The sequence below is a fragment of the Pelecanus crispus genome, chromosome 6, assembly GCF_030463565.1.
Source record: "Pelecanus crispus isolate bPelCri1 chromosome 6, bPelCri1.pri, whole genome shotgun sequence".
In the NCBI taxonomy this organism is placed as follows: Eukaryota; Metazoa; Chordata; class Aves; order Pelecaniformes; family Pelecanidae; genus Pelecanus; species Pelecanus crispus.
In genome coordinates, this window is record NC_134648.1 from 38,332,833 (window position 1) to 38,354,091 (window position 21,259).

General features: G+C 38.6%; 1 protein-coding gene across 1 annotated transcript in view; it reads left to right on the forward strand.

The window, feature by feature from the left end:
• The first annotated feature begins 5,520 nt into the window (after positions 1-5,520).
• The window catches only part of LOC104032398 (formin-like), a 145,436-nt gene continuing 129,697 nt past the window's right edge, over positions 5,521-21,259 (forward strand). The window contains exons 1-2 of the mRNA XM_075712627.1: positions 5,521-6,900; positions 8,993-9,110. Coding sequence (XP_075568742.1) covers positions 5,521-6,900; positions 8,993-9,110 — 1,498 coding nt within the window. The remainder of the gene's footprint in view (positions 6,901-8,992; positions 9,111-21,259) is intronic.

Consider the following 21,259-nt stretch of genomic DNA (forward strand, 5'->3'; position numbering starts at 1 on the left):
TTGTATATGTGCATATATAGATATACTAGTGTTTGCTTGTGTTATTGAAAAGATATTTCGACGTTTCTGTTTCTGTTAGTTGGAAGGAGGCAAATAAAGTAGATGAGGGAGAGAGCAAATTAATTCTGCTCTGACAGGAATTTCAAATGCACAATCTGTATCAGAAGCCTGGAAAAAAATCCTGCATTAGATTTTAAATCTTAGTTGGGAATATGCTGTGTTCTCATTTACAATCCAGCATAGAGAAGATACAGAGATACCGAAGATAATGAAACAAAATAGAAATGCAACTCCACCCTGTTCTTTATACAGCATTTCATCTCAAATAGAAAAGCACATAAGTGAGATGTGAAAATGCAGCTAAAGTAGTAATTACTTAATTAGTACTTACTTAAGAAATTCTGGTGAATTATTTGATGTGATTATGTGGATTTTATTTTATAAAGTTTGTTGTTTAATCTTTATACTATTACATCATACTGTAGATGGGGAGCAAAAGGCCTGTTGAAATGGAAAGAAGGTGAAAAGAGAGCAGCCTAGAAAAGGAAAGCACAAAGGGAAAAGATTAAAAAGTCATCTCCATTCTTTGTTACACTGAGTGCCGGCCTTTGTGCTTTAATGCACAAAGATCTTACTCGGTTTACTTACACAGTTCACAGTGATCTTCCCTGTCTTTGTTACTTGTACCCAGGAGATCAGCCAATACATCTCTTCTACAAGTTCTGCCTCAGAACTGCCATTGGTTTTTCTCATGATGGGTTTTACAGGCTAACTGTTCCATACATTTATTGATAAAATATGAACGCCTTCAAAATAGTAAACTGGCTTTCTTAATGTACTTTCTGGTTTTATAACCATGTAACTACTACGATCTTTTTTCAAATTCTCTAAAGTAGTCCATATCTCAGTGCCAAGCAGAATTTTGATGAAGATGTTAAAAAACACATTGTGTTTCTACAGCCCCCTACACCAAATGTGTCTGGTGTCCGCTCATTCTGTTAACCAACTGAGCTAACCAAGGCACAACATCATGTAATGCTGAATTTTAATAAGAATGGTCATATCTATGTTTCTGTTGCTACCTCTAAACTTAATTACTTACATTTAAAGCGAGTATGTTGGTGATACCCATCTCCTCAAACCTCAGGAAAATTGCTCACATAGTCTATAGTGAGGTCTATAGTGAGGTCACAAGGCTGAGAATAATGATGAAAATCCAGGACTTTGAGGTTTTCTTCCATCTTCTCTGCCTTTTCTATTTTAGAGCATTTAAAGAGTTAAAATACTAAGTATAAAACAAGATAAACAGTAGGAGAGACAGACAGGAGAGCAGGAGAATGTTAAGATCGGTACCAGTCGGCACAGTAAGCCTCGGGCTGGGACAGGGCAGAGGACAGGGCTCCGTCACCGGAGCGTCAGGTCAGTTCAAACTTCCTGAGCCACAACCACAGCCTGCTGCTTCACCGGGCTCTTCTGAAGCCTGACACAATTCGTACATATTTGATTTTGTGATTGTTTTCAAGAAATATATGCAAAATTTTCTTGGTTTAAGGCTCTTTATGTTGAAAAAAACAGTAGAAAGTCTCTTTTCTCTACAGTTTAGCCACTTCGCTGTTTTGTAGCGTGTGTCTTCATGCCCTGTTCATGTTTCTCTAGTTTGTTATTACAGCGATCTGAAAAGGCAATCTGAATAGATACGGGGTCCGGAAGCCTTAAGCCCTGCTGTATGACAGTGATAGAAATTAGATTACTTTATTCTGGCTTATTGTGTGTTTTCTTCAGAGCTAGTTTTAAAACCTACTTCAGGGGAGCTCTTAGACACCTCAAGAACAGAACTGGAGTGAGCTGTAGGTGTGACTTCTGTCTGTGATGAAATGTAGGTCAGAAAGGGCGTGGATCATTAAATGTGCTTTAAACTGTAAGGAATGATTGTCCTTTTGTGTAATTAGTGCCTTGACTGCTCTGAAAGTTGCTATGACAGGTTTTAGGGGCTTTTCTGAGGCACCAGAGAGTTGTCCGTTTTATTAAGTAAAGAGACTTGTAACATTATCATAACTGATTTTTTCTAGAGATTTTGAAGTTGTTTCTTCCTTCAGATGCAGTACTACAGCTTGTTCAGAGAGACTTTCCTTATGAGATAGATCCACCCAGCATTAAAACACTTCTAGCCAACAAACTGGCTCAGTCTCATTTGCACATCACAATAGGATGATCTCCTCCTTGTGTAAAAATATTAAGGGCACGTATCAATGTATGTATTTTACCCAGAAACACTTCACTGGGTAAGTACCCATGTGTATTTCATTATCAGCTATCCGGTCCCTCAACAGGGGATTGTCCACTGGGATGATCACCAGACTGGGAGAAACAAGTCCTTACAGAAGTGTTATTTGAGGCTGGGGGTTTATGGACTGTGTGGTGAATCTGAGAGACTTGGCTGGCTTCCAGTTTTTGATTATTTTTCCAGAGGTAGATATAGAGGTGAGTTCCTTTGTTCATCCCAATGCTCAAAAAACTTGAAAGTTTCTTCTCATTTCCTAGAGTTCATTAGCAAGAGAAGAGGTATATATAAAGCAGTATCATTTTCTGCAGGCTTGTGAGATTACCTCTGGTTTTATAAGGTATATTTCTACTTCTGGAGTTTTAATTATTCGGTGTTCAACTCTGGGTTTTCTAGCATCTCAATACATTGCATAACTTTGGCCTGACACTCAAAGCACCATCATTTTCACTACAAATTTGATCCTTGTCTCATAAATTCTGTTGGGATGTTGTTTAGACATAAAGTACGGTTTTCCTGCTTTTAAGTCCACTTTTAAACTAAACCTTTCATACATACTATTAAAATCTTAAATAGTTAGATAGTGGCTATTTTCAGTAACCTGCCCATGTACAATATTCAGAGGACTATTACAGCTTGGTGACCCTAGATTATTACAGAGAAGTTTTATTCTAAGTGTGGATTGTCATTAATATGAACAGACAAATAAATATTTTGGCATAATCTGAATGTTTCATTTAAAAGGTACCATGAAGTTATTCATATAGGTGTATTTTTTGTTAGTGGCCAGTGAAACTGTTCTTGAAAAATACGATTTAGTATTTATCCATCATAAGTTAACCAAACCCAAATAAATAGGTACATAAATAAATAAGCAAGGCATAACCATAGAAATTATCAGGACAATAAAGAATTAGTTCTTGTGGATGAACATAAAAATAGATATAAATTTAAATGTAGAAAACTTTGGTTCAGTAGGGTCACTTTGCCCCAGCTATTTTGTCATAAAATGAAATTTAGAATTGCTGTAGATTTGCCTTCAAGAAGTCTTGTCTTAGGAGGAATCACCAGTGCTGAGGTAGCTGTCTTCCACTTCTCTTACTAACCGTGAAATTGTAAGAGTAGGTTGGCATAGGGAGTGATAAAGACTCTGTGTCTCTTTCCTTAGGTAGAGCTTCCTTTTGTGATATTAAGCTATATTAAGCCTAGAAAACCAGGGGAGCCATGACCTGTCAGTCGTTTCTGTCCTTGACACCTGATGATTAAGCATAGCGGAGAATCAAGTCCGGAGCTTACTACAGAAAATGGCAGGCAGTAAGGCAGAAGACATTGTTCTATGTTAGATCACAGATAAAGATGGGAATGATGCCAGTGCCCTTTGTCTATAGGTATGCATGCAACCCTGTAATTGAAAAGGTGTCTGTAAGCTTCAGCTACACCCTTAATATTACAATCTGATTTTCAGGAAACTTCATTCCTGCGGTAGATACCAATGACTTTTGCTGTTGACTTTATGATCTTTTATAATATACTGAAAAGGTAAACACATGCTTTTTGTACAGTCTACACTTTTAAGCATTAAACCGAAAGTTAAATGTGTTGGGATACTTTATTGTTGCTTGTTGTCTGTAATATTCAGCTTTTCAGTAAAAGTTTTTCAGTAATCTGACACAGTGGTGTGATCTGCAGCTGATTTCCCTGTGAAGGACAGCTTTCCCCACGTTGTGTGTTTAAGATTACTCATCGCAGCTAAACGACTGACTGTAGGATGACCCTCTAACTTGCGTGCAAAAAAAGGAATAGTATCTTTGAATTTGTAAGGTACCAGTGTGGAAATCTGACTAAACAAAGGCTGGGAATAATAAGAATATAAATTGCTGCACATTTGCAGCCTCAGTAGTTCCAAAAATAAGAAAAGGAACAAAAGTGAAGACTTTTGACTGGAACCTGACCTAAATGTTACTGACTTTCAGAATACCAAAGGTGCTTAAGAGTATTTTGTACTTTCTTTATATGTGGGTCATGAAAATACGTATTATCCCTGACAACTTCTGTTGCGTTATACAGTCTTGAAGATTTCCTTCAAGTGTTCTTGCCCGTATTAACTAAAACAAATCTCACACGCGTAGCATTACTGTGGCAATACATATAGATGAAAGTTGTCCAAAAATACGTCAGCGGAGATCGTTCTGGTTTGAAATAATCCGAGTTTGGGTGCAGCGCAGCCAGCCTGCCTGCTTCCTAAACAGTTAACTTGGCATTCCCGGGCGCTGGCTGTTTACCCTGCCCACCCAAACAGCCCCTCGTCACTGGGTGTGGCAAAGCCTCAGATAAGCACCTGCGCGCAGTTCCCAGGAATACCTGTGCGGAGCTGGGACAGCTGTAATATGAAACCAGTCCTGCTGGGTTTTGTTCATGGCCCTGGAGGCTGTAATCTGCATTCCAGATGAAACCTGCAGCAAATCGGAGGAGAGCCTCTTTTTCTTTTTTTTTTTTTTCTTTTCCTGCTTTCTTTGGCTTCAAGGGTGCTCACCTGAGTTCGCTCTGGCCAGCCAGGACCTGGGGACTCCCCACAGGCTCCGGGCGGTGGCACTGGCCGCTTCACTTTCCTTACTTCGCGTTTCCATTTGACGTTTTTCGGCGATTATGGATTTACCCGAGAAGCTCTTTCTCGAAGTGGAAAGGCTGTGCAAAAGAACCCGTCAGGAGTTTTCTGCTGAAAGCCACTCACAGCTCCCGCCGCGGGACGAGGAAGTGGCAGGCTGCAAGGGCGCGCAGCGCCGTGGCGGGGGCTGGCTCTGGCTGGGCGCGCTGCGCCGCGCCGCGCCGCGCCTTGCAGCACGGAGGAAGTTGTGTGCAGCCAGTAGGGCTGCGGGAGCCGCAGCGGCCACCATTGGTCGAATCTTCCGCCGAGATTAGTGCGCTGGCATATTTGCTCTGACAAAAAGCCCTTTGTGTAAAGGAAGAAGTTACCGGCGCTGAGAACTTTTTTTGCGGTGGGTCTTTTTGCTGCCCCTGAAGTAGAGTTTGGAGAGCTGAGGGGCGCTTCGGCTGCAGCGCTGGGAGCGGGAGGAGGGGCCGGGTGGCCGGGGGAGCCTGGCTGCCTTCGCGGGGCAGGGAGCGCTGCCTCTTGCGCTGCCTCTAATGAGTTCAGGCTGCCGCCTGAATGCACGTACTAACTATTTGCTTAGCAGCTAGTAGCACTGCTAGAAGCAAACCTCCCCTGTACTTCACGCAGCATGGAAGAAGAAAACGCGGTGCCTGATTGTAGTGAGCTCTCAGACCTGGAGAATACAGCAGAAAGCAAACCTGCGTTTTCTGTGGAAACACTTCTTGGATTTACAACTAAATTTGAATCTACAGCTTCCAAAGAAGAAACGGTGCTTGAAGCGTTTCAACCTTTGCACACGCATAGAAATACTCAGGCTAACACCTGGCATGAGAGGAATGATAATGACGGTAATGACGACTCGGAAAATCAGCATGGCGTGAGTAGTACCAGTGGCCAAGCTGACCCAATGTCTGGCAGGCAAATTGACCTGGAACGGGAGTTAGCTGAACAAAACGAGTTACTGCTTCACCATTTCAGGTTTGTACAGACTTCGTTGTCTGAATCTGACAATGATGACAAGGATGCTATTCTCGTACAAGGTACTTTGGTTCATACAACAAGTGATACGGAATCGGACACGGAGAGTAAGGAGCTAGACACCGATGAAAACAATAGAGGCGAATCTGGGCTAAATAATGCTGCCTTGTCTGCTGAGGCTTTGGACGATAACAATCAAAATAAGGAAGAGTCAGAATCAGACGGGCGCAGCAACAGTGATGCCACTGTGGATGTGGATGACATTGAGTTACACCCACCAATTTCTAAGCGTTTCCCAAAGGAGCTGGATGGTATTCTGGAACATGACTCCAATGGAAAAGACAAAATGTTAATGGATGAGCAGTTCAGTCGCTTGCTTGCTGCAGGGGAATGCCCTCAAGAACTTCCAGATGAAGAACAAAGACCTTCAGCTGATAACACATCGCTCCAAAAACCGGCACTGGCTGAAAAGACTTTCCAGCTGCCCGCTTTCTTTAGTGGACTACGTGTGAGGAAAAAGGGACTAACCACAGAGGATGGGGAAACTGTTACAGAAATTAAACCAAGGGAGAATGATTTAGCTCTGCTTAAATTACGACAGCCTGTTAAGAAATCCAGTATTACGTCAGGTTTGACCACTAAAAAAAAATCAGCTGAACCTAAAGCAAGTCCTACTTTCCTGGAACAACTCTCGCACTTGTTAAACATAGATGTCTCCAAGAATGAAGATAGAACTGAGGAGTCTGGTGAGGGATCTGGGGAGACCGAGGACAGTGATGAAGCTCAAGAGAACAAAGCCTCCAGCAAAACAGAACCACGATTTCCCTCTGAGGAAATAAAATCAAGCCCTGCTGAATCTGCACTGGACGTCTTTAAAGCTTTATTTACACGGCCTCCCAAAAAAGAAACAACTGCAGATCCTTCAGAGCTGGAAGCCATAAAACGCAAAATGAGAAATGAAAAAGAGTCCTTGAAAGCTGTATTTGAAAGGTCAAAATCGAAACCTGGGGATGGACCATCAGACAAATCTGTAGGTTGAATTACTTTTTCTTCCTAAGATCTGGAAGTAGATGGATAAAAAATAATTTCTTGCTTAAAAATTATTGGTGGGGACTTTAAGGTCAAAATTGTCCTCTTCTTTTGGCAGTCTCAAATTTTGGATTCCCAACTGAAGAACTCTTGGGGCTAATTTGTCAGAATTCGTGATCATCTGCAGTTGTAGTAGAATTCAGTGAGAACTGCTGATAGTCACAGCCTTTCAATTAGAACTGAGAACTTAAAAAATCGGTTTCTGATTTTAAAAGATCACTACAAAACAGCTGCCCGTATGTTAAGCATGGCTTTAAATCAGTTTGGTGCTGCAAATATGTGCTGTAGTATTATTTAATTTAATAGTTTCTCAGTCTCACTCTGTTTTCTTTGAGTTTTTTATGTTTAAAAGTAATATTTCACTTTACCTTTAGGAATAATTCTATGATAAGAGCTGATACAAGAAGTTTCGGATGATTTTCAACTCAGTTTGTCCAAGACATAGAATTTCAACTAATTTTTTTCTTATTTACGTGCATATATATCTGGCTTTGCAAATATTGATAAGCATTTAACTTTATCTGAGTATAACTTTGTGATTCCAATTAGACGACTCAAGTTATGGATTAATATAAGCTTTAGCAAGGTGAAGATTTTTAAGCATATGGAGATTTAGTTAGTATATTTTTAAGAAACGAAAAAAACCCAGCTATGCTAAGTTTTCATAGAACCATAATGATAGATGAAGTTGAGTGCGATTTGAACTCTTTTTAATTAAATGAGCAACCCTTGGGGAGCCCCAATCCAAAATTCTTCAAGCTATATCTTTGGCAGCTACAATCAGTCCAGAAGATTGTTCTTGTTGGGTAAAGGGGGAATTACCTGAATGATTAAATTTGCAGGCTTGGACCCTAAGCCTGAAGCTACTTAAGTTAAATTGCTGTGTTGGTTGTACTCTCTTTCAAGTTTTTATTCTTCCATAAAATTAAAAACTTTTAAAAAATCTTGTCTGACACCGGGGTAAACCGATAGTACCAGTTTGTAGTAAATTACCTATGGGGAGGAGAAAAGAGGTAGTCGCTGGCCGGGGCATGTGCAGGAACTGCAGTCTGTGTGTGCCCGTCCCACTCCTGGCTTCTTCCTGCTTACACCATTCCCTGGGCTCTGCTGGCATAAGCGTTTGTGTGGCTCACAGCAAACCCATTTGGGAAGCTGTCATCATACACAGCGAGGGAGGAAGCGCAGGAGTCAGCAGGAGTGGCTTTTACGAATGTCTGCCTAGCGTCTGGTCTAGTACAAATGTACATTTTCTCAGGGCAAAGCCAGACTAGAGGGGTCTTGCCTTTCCATTTTCCTTGCTTATGTGGGCCATTTATGGAGCCACTTTCGTACAGGGTTCTGGTATTGCTGCAGTTGTATCTATGCAATTACTTGTTGTAAATGTTGTAAATCAGATTACAGAAATACTGGAGAGGTTAAAAAACCAAAAAAACCCCAAAACTTAAACCTCCAAAAGAATGCTTGCTTAGTGGGGTTATTTTTCCCCATTTAAAGGGTTATTTTAGCATTCCAGTTGACAGTGCAATCCCATTAACAGCTGCAGCAGCACTTTGATGTGGCAGTACTATGTGGTATGTGGACGGAGCAAGCTGCTGGGGGTGGGGCAGGAATGTCATAAACTGGCTCTGCTTCCAGAAAATTATATTGTCAAATGATGTCTTAGGTGAATCCTACTAATGTTTACTTGTAAGAGGAGCACAGACGGGTCTTTTCGCTCTGAAAAAAGGATACAGGAAAAACCCTAGTGTTCTTGACCACCTCTGTGGTTCACCAGAGGAGAGACAGCTTTCCACACTGATGTGAACAGTTTAACAAATCGTTGTAATCGCAAGCGTTATGTTATTTTCCTCCTCAAAATGATTTTTCTACACTGATTTCTTTGTACCTCTCCCAACCGACCGAGCACTGTTTCAATCAGTAGAATGAGGCCAATAACCATTCTGGAGTACACATGTAGAGCTGAGCATGGCGGTTGCTGTTTTGGAACTAATTGATACTGCAGACTTTAATTTTTTCTTACGTAATTTTAACAGCCTGACCTGAGTCCCTCAGAGCAAGATGACAAGACTCCAGGGAGACTCCAGACTGTCTGGCCGCCACCAAAAGCAAACCATGAAGAAGTAAAAGTAGGATTAAAGTACACAGAAGCAGGTAAAACAAAGAGGTGAAGCATTTGCAGAAATTAGTTTCTGACATTTTTACCCTTGTTTAATACAGAGATGGTGATAAGTCACAGTATTTTCTTACCTGGAAGAACAGAGCTTATGTTTTGGACGTGTTGTTTACCGCTACTTGTTAAGGATCTGATTTTTAAATGTAAATGGCTAAATCTGTGTTGAAATCTAAATGCTTGCCTGTACCAATTCATGAAGAAAGAAGTGGGGTTTTTTGATAAATTCGGTTATCCGTGTCTAATGGGATTCTGTTCAAATGAGCGGCAGAATGGTGAACGAATGGAAACCTGACTGCCTTTTCCATTGCCTTAGAATGTGGGGGGCAGTGACCTGCCAGACTCTAGTCTGGCTGCAGATTTTCTTCAGGTAGCGTCCAGAATAGAAGTAATGAATATCATTATTGCAACCTGTGTATAAACAGAGGAATACTCACATGTGCTCAGATCACTTTTATTAACTAGCCATGCATATTGTCCTATACAAATGTATGAGAATATGTCTGAAGCGCAATGCTGACTGGTTACCAGATAAGCTTTCCACAGAAAAATATTTCTTAATTTGTTGTTACTTAGATAAATACTTACATGTCATATTTAGAAGGGAAAAAGTGATTATTATAGCCACTGCAACTCTGTTTCAAATTTGTATTCTTAAACATAAACCGGGAAGTCCTTGTTACTCAGAAACTAGTCATAGACTGTGGAATTGTCTGAAATATCGAAATGAAAGGCAATAGACCATCTGTCTTTCATGTACCTGGAGATTTTAGAAAATACCACCTAGAAAGGATTAAGTGGAATTAAAACCCAAGCTTTTATACTACCTTGCTGTGAGAAATTTTGCAGGGTAATGCGGTATGGTTCTTTGCAGTTCCAGTGGATATGTGTTTGGCCTTGTGTATGAGAAAGAATAGATAGGAGTAGTGGATCTACTGCTTTGTGTTGTTTAGTGGATTACTTCTTTCTCCCTCTTTCCTCAGTTTTCTCTGCCTTAATCTTCCTTTTTTGTAAAGTGGGCATGACACCGGAAGCATAAAAGTTGCTGGAAGACTCAGCAAACTTGGTTTTAACAGGAACAACATGGTTCTAATATAGACAGAATTGAATGTACAGTGCAGCTGATTGGTCTGAGGTCTGCGAGTCTATCACTAGATGACCAGGACAGGTATTCAGCTGGTGCCAAGGAGTGCTACAGGCTCTTTCTGTAACTCTTAGATTCTTACTGTAGGCTATATGCTTGCCGTATTTAATTTTACCCAAATAAATATTTTTTTTCCTAATGACTGTAATCATCCATGGCAAAAACATATGCTGAAATAAAGAAAGGAAAGGAAACTGAATTAAGAAAAGCTCCAGATTCTACTACTTGTAGAGAAATTAGGTCATGCTTTCCTGAAATTTGAATAGGAAGGACAGACTGGCTTAGAGCCCATGTAAATTGTTACTCTTTTGTTACTGTGATATTTTGGGTTCAGTGTCATCAACATGCTGATGGTTAGTTTGCTAAGTCAAATTTTTATACAGACCAGATTCTGTACTTCATTATGTCTGGCAGAGAGGGGATTTGAATGAAAACAAACTGCTGGTGATTGAGCTAGGATGAGACAGAAATGGTGCTTTTAAAGGGAATAGGCAAAGACTGTATTTGCAGTGTATGTTAAGAGTGCAGTAGAGTTGTAAGTGTACCTCAGTGATTAGCAGGTTTGAGTTTCTTTCAGCTGTGCATGGATGCCCAGAAAGCAGTTGTGGCAGCAAGGACACTACAAGCAGTTGTAAGTTGCATATGATGGAACAGTTACATCTACTTTTCTGAGTACTAGGGTGACTGTTTTAAAGCACTATGTGCAAGAATGAATTTATGCAGTCTCCTGCAAGTGAAGGAAGGTACTGTTCACGAGTAGTGCTGATATAATTTAAAAAACAGCGTTTGTATTCAATGTTGGTCTTATTACTGGGAGGTGGGGTTTGTGGGGTTTTTTTTAATGAATATGAAAGTGACAATACAGCATTACTTCTAAACTCGATATCTTCTCTCTGACAGTGGCTAGTACCTTCAAAGTGCATGTGTATACTGGCATTTCCCCTCATGCCCCTTCCCATCCAAAATTCTCTCCCAGCCACCAGTACCCTAGGAACTTTTTGTCCACAAAGTGGGCTTCTTAAAAATATGATATAAAGCAAGTTAATGATCACCATTAAACTGACTGGTCTCAAACAGCCTCCAACTGAAACCCTATTTCTTACACCAGTGTCTTGTCCTAACAGCTAAGATCAAATGAAAAACTCTTGATTTCAGAATAGAATTAAAAAATTGTGTGTGGCAGGGATGTTTTTGATTCCGGTCTTCCTCCACTGATGCTCCTGAATAGATGATTATCTGTTACAAAAAATGCTGAAGTGACTTAACTTTCAGTCAATGATATATGTTATTGTTTTAATTTCTGTGATTAAGAGTTTCATCAACCAAAACAATAGGAATCTATATAAAAACAATAATGATAGGCTGAATTACTAGGCAAGTGTTCATTTAGCACAGCTTTATTTTAGGTTTAAACAAAATACATCTGTCACCAGTGTGATCACATCCAAGGATAAATCTGTGGACGTAAGTCATTGTACTTCTAACAGGGTACAAGAATATGTACTTATTTTATGAGGTAGCATAGATTTTTTTCATTTGTCAGGAGAAATTAGTATTTACAGTAACACTGAAAATTTGGAAGTTGGAATACTGCAATCTTTCTCACAGTTCTGCGCTAAGTCTTTGATTTACCTCCTTCATCACCATGCACTATGGCAGCTATGACAGGAAGGTAGGAATATTGAAGGAGAGCATTCCTGGCTTTTTGATCTTTTCTCACCTCCTTGCCATGCTTTTCCTCATTGTTCTTGCTGCCTAGTGGAAGCAAGAAATTCAGGCTTAATTTGGCCTACGCAGCAGACATCACAGTGACTCATAGCAGCTTGGAGGAGCAGCTAACTCCCTCCTGAGGCTCATAGTCTGGTTTGATGTGTGGGAAACCAACTGAAAAGCAAATGGACATAACAAGGAACACGTGTGTGGGGCTGACTAGGCCTGTTAGGAATACTGGAAGTGAAAGAAGTTAGTGAACAAATGTAACTCTGCAACAGGTTTTTTTCATAGCTTGCATAACATCTTGTGTAGTCATAGTATTGTCAACCCCAAGACCCGAGTCTTGAGTTGTAAATTTTGAATTAAAAGGATGATAATACGATATTTGGTCATATCTTAGGCTTTCTTTATCCTTTAATTCCTCTGTTTCCATAGAGCAAGTGACTGCGTTGTCAGCTGGCTCTGTGTAATTAGCACAAGCTGCTTACATGGTTCTCTAGAGAAACTGGAACTTCTTTGAAGTGTGCCAGTCTAAAAGTTAAAGTGAAGAAAGTCTGTAGTACATTACACCATTTATATCCTGGAAGACTGGGAAAAGGGTATTTTAATTTATAGTTAATAGGTTTATTCCATGGAAGTCTTTCCCGTGTAATCAAAGACATTCCTATGCATATTTCTCTGGTCGTAAAGTTCTGTTCTTCTGTTTTCATTAAAACTTCCTTTTTCTTTTACCTCCATAGTTCTTAGAGAGATTTCTCCCATTTTTTAAGCATTAAATCTGATAGAAGGGTAGATGTGTCAGCTATTATGTATGGTGAAAATATCTAGCCAGGCAGAGGAGACAAATTCATGTCTATTACTGAGCAAATTCCTCTGTGATACTAGATGACGTGGAATCCACAGATAATGAATGTCTCAGCTGCTGTGTATGACTAGATAAGCGCTTGCAGCCCCTCATGTCCAGGAAGAGGAGTTTAGACATGAGTTCTGCTGCTCATATAACTACTTACATTTGAAGAACAGTCTCCACATTAAGGTGGTACAGATATACAGATCCTGTGATTCCTATTAAAAATGCATTTTTAGCCATTAGGATCAAAATAGTTCTCTTGTATAAAACAGAGAGAGTTTAGTCTTTTGCTTAAGCAAAACAGAAATTTAAAAAGCGATGTAGAGAGAAGTATTTGACATTCCTGCCGGACAAAATGTTTTTTAAAAAAAAATCAAGTTGAAACATTAATCCATTTAGTGTTTTTTTCATTACATGTTTTCATGTTAATTCAAATGTCTGTATTTAACATGGAAAAACCCTGTTCCCTCACAGTCTGGCTATTCATCATCCTTAAATCTGCAGTGAGGTAACGCTGTCTCTATGGTGCCACAATTTCTACAACAACAGTCTGTGATGCTGTAAGCACAATTTTCAGGGTAAACAAGAAAATCAGGAGGTGACTGAGAAAGCTCTTATTAAACAAAAAAGTGTCTAAGTAAATGGTGAATGAAATACAAAATAATGGCAGAGGATTATTGCCAAGTCTCAAATACATTAAAGCCTTGGTCCCCTATGTTCTGGGTTCCCAGCAAGAAAATCACTTTATGGTCATGACATAAATGCAGAGAATAACCAGCTTATGTGAGAGAAAGAGAGGCATAATGGTCTGAACAAAGAGATGAGAGATAAGAACATGATTTCTTATCTTTTTTAACATAAACTTCCTTTGTGGCCTTGAACAATTTGTGTTTGTCTCTAAAAAAGACATAATGCTTGATGTTGTTAGTGTCCTGAAGGAAGTTGTAACAGTGGCTGCTAACAGTTGGTTTCATCTTAAAATAAAATAACTTTTTTTAGTAATTTCAGTTTATTTGATTTCAGTGTGGTATTTGGGGGGTTCTATTATAAATTTTATTGTAATTAATTAGATAAAGCAGGACTACAGCACACAGGATATTATGCATTGGTTGAAGATAGTGTTTTTGTGATTGAATGGTCACAATCAATTTGATGTGACCTCTGGGTGCAGTTGGGCTGCATAAAGGTTTTGTAAATCATTTTACTACATTTTACTGCATTTATTGTGCAGCATGACAAGCGTATTTGGCCGTGTTATGTCAGTGTTTCATATTCTGACAAATACACTAGCTTGTTTAAAAGCTGAGTTTTTCATTACAAGCCAGATTGTTGTAGCCATATTATATTCCTCTAGAGTAACAATGACATTTTCTCCCCTTACTTACGCCAACTAAAGCTATAAATTTATGGATTTGGAAGGTATTGGGCATAGTGCTACTTGGAAATCTCTACAGTCTCAGAGAAGTGGGCTGTGCATGTGCTGATCAATGCAGCAGCCACTTTTCCAGACATCTTGCAGGCCTGTCTGCTAAGATTTACTTTGAAAATATTAAAAAAAACCCCTCAAAATCAAGTAAGAAACAAACTTCCTTTGCTTCTGTCTCCCCACCTCAGCTGATGCTGTCATTCATACTGTGCCTCTTGAGATAGGAACAAAAAGATAGGCACCTGTTAATGCTGAAGATTTGTTGTTAAGATGCTCGTGTTCCATTTCCAGCCCTTTTGCCACCTTCTGGAATGACTTCAGGAAAGTTGTGAGCCCTTTCCAAGCTTCAGTTTACCCATCCGTAAAATTGAGATAAGAATCCTGACCTATTTTTCAAGCCAAATTCAATTTCTTTTCTGTTTATAGGCTATTAGCATTAGATGGAGATACAGAATAGAAAAGAATACTGACTTCCTAAACTTAAATCTGAAAAAAAAAACCCCACTTACAGTATGCTAAGTGTGCCTAAGGCCATGTGATAAAATGTTCATGGCTTCCTATACACTGAGGATTATATTATTACAAGGTGAGGGGGAAGAAGAGTTATGCTCCACTTTTCAGTAAAAATCCCTGCTTTATTTCCATTATGCATACTATCTATAGAAATGTAGCAATTTTAGGAGACCTATTGTTTTTGAGTCTGGATGCATCTATTACAGCAGGTGCCTGACGAGGACATGTTTTACAGTGTACAAAGCCGTATCCGGATGCATACATCTGTGTAGCCAGGGTGCTTAAGAATTCACATACGGAACAGCTTTGGTCCACTCAAAGTAGAAACTTGATTTATAAACTACATTTTTCCTGGTGAGAAGATTAATTTATTAGCTGAATATAATGAAGGCAAGTTCTGTGAATTGTTTCTTTTACTGTAGTTTTTATTTTTGAAATGTAAGCACCACTATGGGTCCTACCAATGTGACATTGCAAAGGCCCAAAACAGTCACAGGGTTTTACGAGATGATTCTTGTTGTATAATTGAAACACAGTGAAAGAGCAATTGTGTACAGCACAAGAAGAATGACTTTGTATTTTATTTCCATGGTTCTATTTCAAAATATATGAGGCCCTTTGTATAACAGAAATGCCTCTGAGTTTTACTGAATTCACTTTCCTGTTCTCCAGTCTCACTGTTCACATAATCTGTAGTTCTGTTTGGCCCAGCATTTGAACATGAGAAATTTAGATACGAGGCTAAATGAAACCCTGAGTCTGAATGCCCTGACACTTTCTGAAAATTTGCACCTGGATTTAGAACTGCTTTTTGGGTTTCTTTTTAGTTAAATTCGATATCATCCCTGCCGAGTTTGCCCCCTCTGCTACAGCACAGACACATGCTCTTATCTGTAAAAAAACCAAGCCTATTTATTGTACGTTTCTTAGTTTTGTGTATATCCATGTTTGCATTTGTTAACAGTTCTCAACTTGAGATTTGCTGAGAATAGAAGCGGTGTGCCTATGTGTGTGCATATGTTGTGTGCCTACACTCACCCACATACCCACTCACATTTGAATAAATATACGCTTATACTGCATGTATAGTATACGTGCATTCTCAATGTATATTGCTATAGTATACAGTGATTGCGAAGGTGTTATAGATCTAGAATAAGTGCTTTGTATTTTAAATTTGTGCTAGATGAAGTAGATAGAGTCTGTAACTCACCAAAGAAATTCTGTAATAAATCTGTTCCTCGTGTTTGCTGATAAGGTGTTATTTGTTTACGACATTGCGTTGGTGAATGTGATCCTGTAATAGATTGGTTTTGTAAGTATCAAGTAGGACGGTTATTGAGAAAGAACTCATGTTGGATGTCCCCAGCTGCAGTACCTCTAACGCTGCCTGCCTGGGAGGGTGAAAATGGCAAGCGAAACTACTCATTTCTGCCAGCAGGGAAATGGACTGTAGCTGTAACCTCACCTGTGACAGGAGAGGAACCATCAAGTAGATAAGTTACTCAGGTGACTGCTTCTGAATAGTGCTTTATACTGCTTGGCAGAAAGAGTAAGAACTATTTTCTTAATTTCTTTAACAGAGTATCCAAGGGTTGCTGGTTTTTCCTTCAGGAGGCTGCTTTTCTGTGGGTATCGTTCTGTTGTTCTCAGGGAATTCAATGAGTCTTGTGAAGTTACTTCATTCTCCGTACTAAGTTAACTCTTATATCTTCTGTATTATCTCAGTATCCAGACAGTATTTAGATACTGGACTATTGGCTTGTTTAGGAGTGCTTATTCTCCACATGTCCCTCTCCATCTGTCTCCCGTCCTCACATCTTCCGTATTTTCACTGTGCCAGAATCTTTAAGGTGCTAAAACTCATTGAAACTTTAGGCTTGGAGGGTTCTTCCTTCCCTTTAATTTTTTGTTAAAAAATTAAGTTGAATTGAAGGATATCTGCTCTTTTCCCACTCTGGGGGATTGACATCCTTATGTGTATTGAGTTATGGGGCTGTAAAAGAGTTCAGGTTCAATGAGAAGTAAAGAAAGGAGGACAGATGGGAGTACATGGAATGGGGTGAGGGAAGAAAGATTAGCATAATATATCAAAACTACATTCGGTATTATTTTAGCCAATCCCCTATCCCTAAAAAATAGGCAATTCTAAGAACTTCTTTAAGCACAAATCAGTTTTAATTTCGTAGTTCTAAAAAGATGCTTAAATGCAAAGCTCATTCAAATTGGTCTTCAGAAAGTTTAAGGAAGTGTCTGCCAACTTTTTATAAACCTAAGCTTTGGGCTTTCACTGACCAGTCATGTTGTAAAAAACGTGTGAGCCACAGTTTGTCTACTTAAAATGTTGCATTCATGTAGGGCTTCAAATAAACATCTGTATTTCTCCCAGTGTTAACTTCCTCTGTGTGAAAATTACGCTTTATAAACAACATTCCAAGACTGAGCAAATAACATGTTTTGAAAGTTGTGCATGACTATGTTTACTGGAAGAAAAGCCTGAACATTTGCTGCATTTTAGGACTGTAGCCTGAAAAAGCCTGGAAGGTCTCAGGAATGTGCCTGTAAAAATAAATTTATAAATAATAAAAAAGGGAGCAGCTGTGGTGAGGAGATTCCCTTCTGACACCTGGTGGTTAAAGAGGAAAACTACATGGGGAAGTAATGGAGGAGGAAACAAAGACTCCAGTAAAAGGGAGTATTGAAAATGATGGGACCAAGGGTTACCAAGGAGGGAGAAAAGATTGAGGAATCCTCACTATTCTGAAATTGAATGAATCAGCTCAGTTAAAAGTTAATGATTTCCTTTATGCTACAGGGTGTGGCACATCTGAAGAGAGGTAGTTTACACTCAAGTTTTCCAGCTTTTGTTCTCTTAATTAATTTTAAATTGTGTTAACATTATTTTGCATGTTTCCACATGCTGAGTTTAATACGTAAGATTTTTTACAAAAACGGATGTACTGATCAGAAGTGGCTATATAGGTCATTTATCTTCAAATCTACTTTCTACTTGAAGTTTTGAGATAGTGGCAAAGAAGGTTCCTAAATTGCTTATGTAAAGTTTGCGGAGAACTCTTCTATTTGAAATGTGAGTTACGGAGATTTCTGTGGGAAATGTTTTCACGTAAGATTTTATTTAAAATTATTCAAGTAGCTAAGTTGCTTAATTAGCAAAGAACAAAAGGTAATTTTTGCACGCCACAGTTTTGAACACAAATAGAATAATACTGAATAATATTTGAGTGCATATACTTGCTTTTTGCAACAGTTTTGGAGGATGAAAATTGCTGTTCGAAACATTGTGACCCGCTGTATCCAGTATTCCCAAACTTGTAGGTTAAATTTTCAGGTCACCAGATTTATGAGTGAATGCTTGCACCTTTTCTTTTAGAAATGGTGATGAACTGAACTTGCTCGGTATCATGACAAAGATTTACATGAGCATGTGTTGTGTATACTTGTAAATGTTACTGCTGCTCTGTATTCAGATAATTTCTGAGTGATTATACAACTGAACATTAAGCATTTGCATAAATTACATAGGCTGTCGAAAACATCCAGATTTTATTTCTTGTTTGGTTTTCTATGTATAAAGTAAAAACATGCATGCTGTACTGTGTATTTTCTTCGCAAAACAGTGAAGCATGCCTCGTACTTAACTGATCATTAGTAATATCTTATATGCTTTATTTCTACCACCTGGTGGCATATGTCATACATTAGCCACTGTTACTGCACAATCTTTTTTTTTTTAAAAGAAGTGCATGTTTTAGAAACAACTTAAAAAGCAAAACAAGGAATTCTTGAAGCATTCCCACCCCAAACTTGTGTCTTCTAATCAGACTGTATGGAATGAATCTGTCAGAAGAGGCTAAGCTTTCTGATCTGCATTGCTCTCCTTGCCTTACCAAGCAACATGGAAAGACCATGAGTGAGCACCGTTGTCATTTCCAACTGAAAATCTTGAAATGAATAAAATAAATAATCATTCTACAGTGTGCAACATGAAATTCTGTGTATATATTGAGCTGAGAGCTTTATAGAGATATTTGCAAGTTTGTTTTCATAGTAAGTGTTAGTACATGTGGCCTGTGGTTAACTAAGGAATGTCCATGGGATTTTTTACGTGGTAGAAATTTATTTAAATACTTGCTATTTCATTTTGATTTGATTTGATGGACAGTGCTAATATCTAGGAACACTTAAGAAATTAAGCAATTCATAAATAGTTGATAATTTTTTGCAAGACAGAATTATATAAATGGGAGCTGAAAATAATGAGGTATATGTTTGTAGTAATGAATAAAAAGCAGGCAGTCTGCCAGACTCCCTGCTAGGATACGTATTTAATGAGTGTAAAAATATAAATTCCCTGTGTGAAGCTTAAATAGAGTCTTATGCTTTTGTCTCTAGCTCACCTAAAGCTTTACAAGAAGGGACCGTCAGGTGGGTGGAACAGTGTAATGTTGTCTGTCTGTGTCTAGTCTTTGGTCTCTCTTGTTACTCTAAACGCAGTATTTACCTTTCCTTGATGCAATAAAAATGGTGAAGTCAGAGTCTGCAGTACCTATGACTGTTTAGGACTAAATGTTTAATAGACTACAGAAGTTTTGTAATATAGATGAGGAACTGTTTTCAGAATTCTAGCTTATGTTACTTCAGTTTCAGTGGCTGCCATCCCACTGAAGTAAGTGGAACTTAGGTTGATTTCTTTGACTTTCAGATCCATCCCACAATGCTGAGTGTGAAATTTTGCCAAGTTAAGATTTGAAGTGTAATCAGAAGAAAATCACGATTGAGAACTGGTGTATTACTTTCTCCTCTTCTTCTTTTTTTTTTTTTTTTTTTTGTTTCCTCATTTCTCTTGGCTGTGAGCAAACTCCAAGTAAATGTAAGCCATTTTAGAGATAATCTAATATGCCTAATAATTGGGCTTGTTATAATCCGGCAGTGCTTATTCTAAAAATCTTTGAGGCAAGGACTGTAGGTGTAGTGAAAATTGAGCTGGAAAAGTTCTTTCTGAGTTGGTGGGCTGTGTTCCTCCATTGTGAGGTGTGTCTTATGTAAGACTGAGGTAACAGCTGAATTTAAGCAAAAATACAATGTGAAGTGGATTAAAAAACTATGAGAAATATTGGAGCAGCATACTTTTACTGATTTGAATAAATATTGCATATAAAAAATGGGACCGGAAGCTTTTTGTACAGGAACTAAATTTGCCCTGTTTACTAGTTTAGTACTAGTCAGTTTGGAAGGATTAAAGGGATGATAGCTTTTTACTTTTCCATAACCTTGATTTGTTTGGACACACACTGGTTCTTATTCAAAATGAGCACATTTAACACTGTCAGAGAAATACAATAAAATCCCATTGAAAACTCTGTGAGGGCTAATTAGATGCGAACTGATAATGCCATTAGCAATGAATCAGTAGCGATGTCTTTTGAAGGAAAAGGAAATTTAATTGTGCTTTAAGAAAGGGGATGAATGATATTAGCTTGATTTACGGAAGTTTATTTCAGATATAGCCCCTGCTGTGTCTTTCTGTGTTTTCTTGCTCAGTTTTGTATCCCACCAAGAGCAGGACACACAGAGCCCTGGCCATTGTTGGATTTCAAATGAAGCTTAAGGAATTTGTTTTGTATAGACTTTCGTGTCTTGGAAACTCCTTTTAAGCAGCTCTTTTGAATTATTGCATTATTATCGAATGTGTGATAACTAACTGAAGCTGAGTTGGAGCTCAGTTTATTTTAAAAGAGGATTTTCTGATAGTATTCCTCTTTCTTCTACAATGACTTGTCACTTCTGCAATTGCTTGCTGAAGTAACTGACATAATTGAATAAGTCATGTTTCAGAGCATTTCTGTTTTTCCATGTATGTGGAAATGAGAGAAAGCAACATCTTCTGGAGGGTCCTTCTCTGACAGCTGAGATAGCGGGGGGGGTTGTGGTTATTTTACGTGAAGACTGGCAAGTTTCATTCTGGTGTCATGAAGGGGGTGAACCTGTGTACTTTTAAAAAATGTGTTGCTGTTTTTGACACTGAGTTTATATAATTCATAACATACATAAAGTACTCTGAAACTTCAGTCTGCCTTTTTTGCTAAAATAAATATTTGAATAAAAGCTTCCTAAAGACATTCTTAAATGTTGAAATAGCAGCTCCCTAGTGATGAAAACACCCTTTCTGAAGAACAGGAAGTTCTTTCTGAGTCCTCCCTTTAGTGTATTGTATTGCCTCAGTATCTCTAGCCTGTCTTCTTTATTTCTGTAAGTTAAGAAACTGTCATTAGATGATCAGTATTTGTTATTCATTAAGCAGTTCCCTGTTCTCACGCTTTTCAATTACAGTATAGCAATCTGCTGAGTTAAAACTTTCTAAGGATTAAGACTTGTTTTCTTTTTATTTTTTAATCCTTTTTTGTAGTTGAGTTAGGAATACTAGATGGTGTAGGTAAATATTCAATGTGACTATTTTACAAGA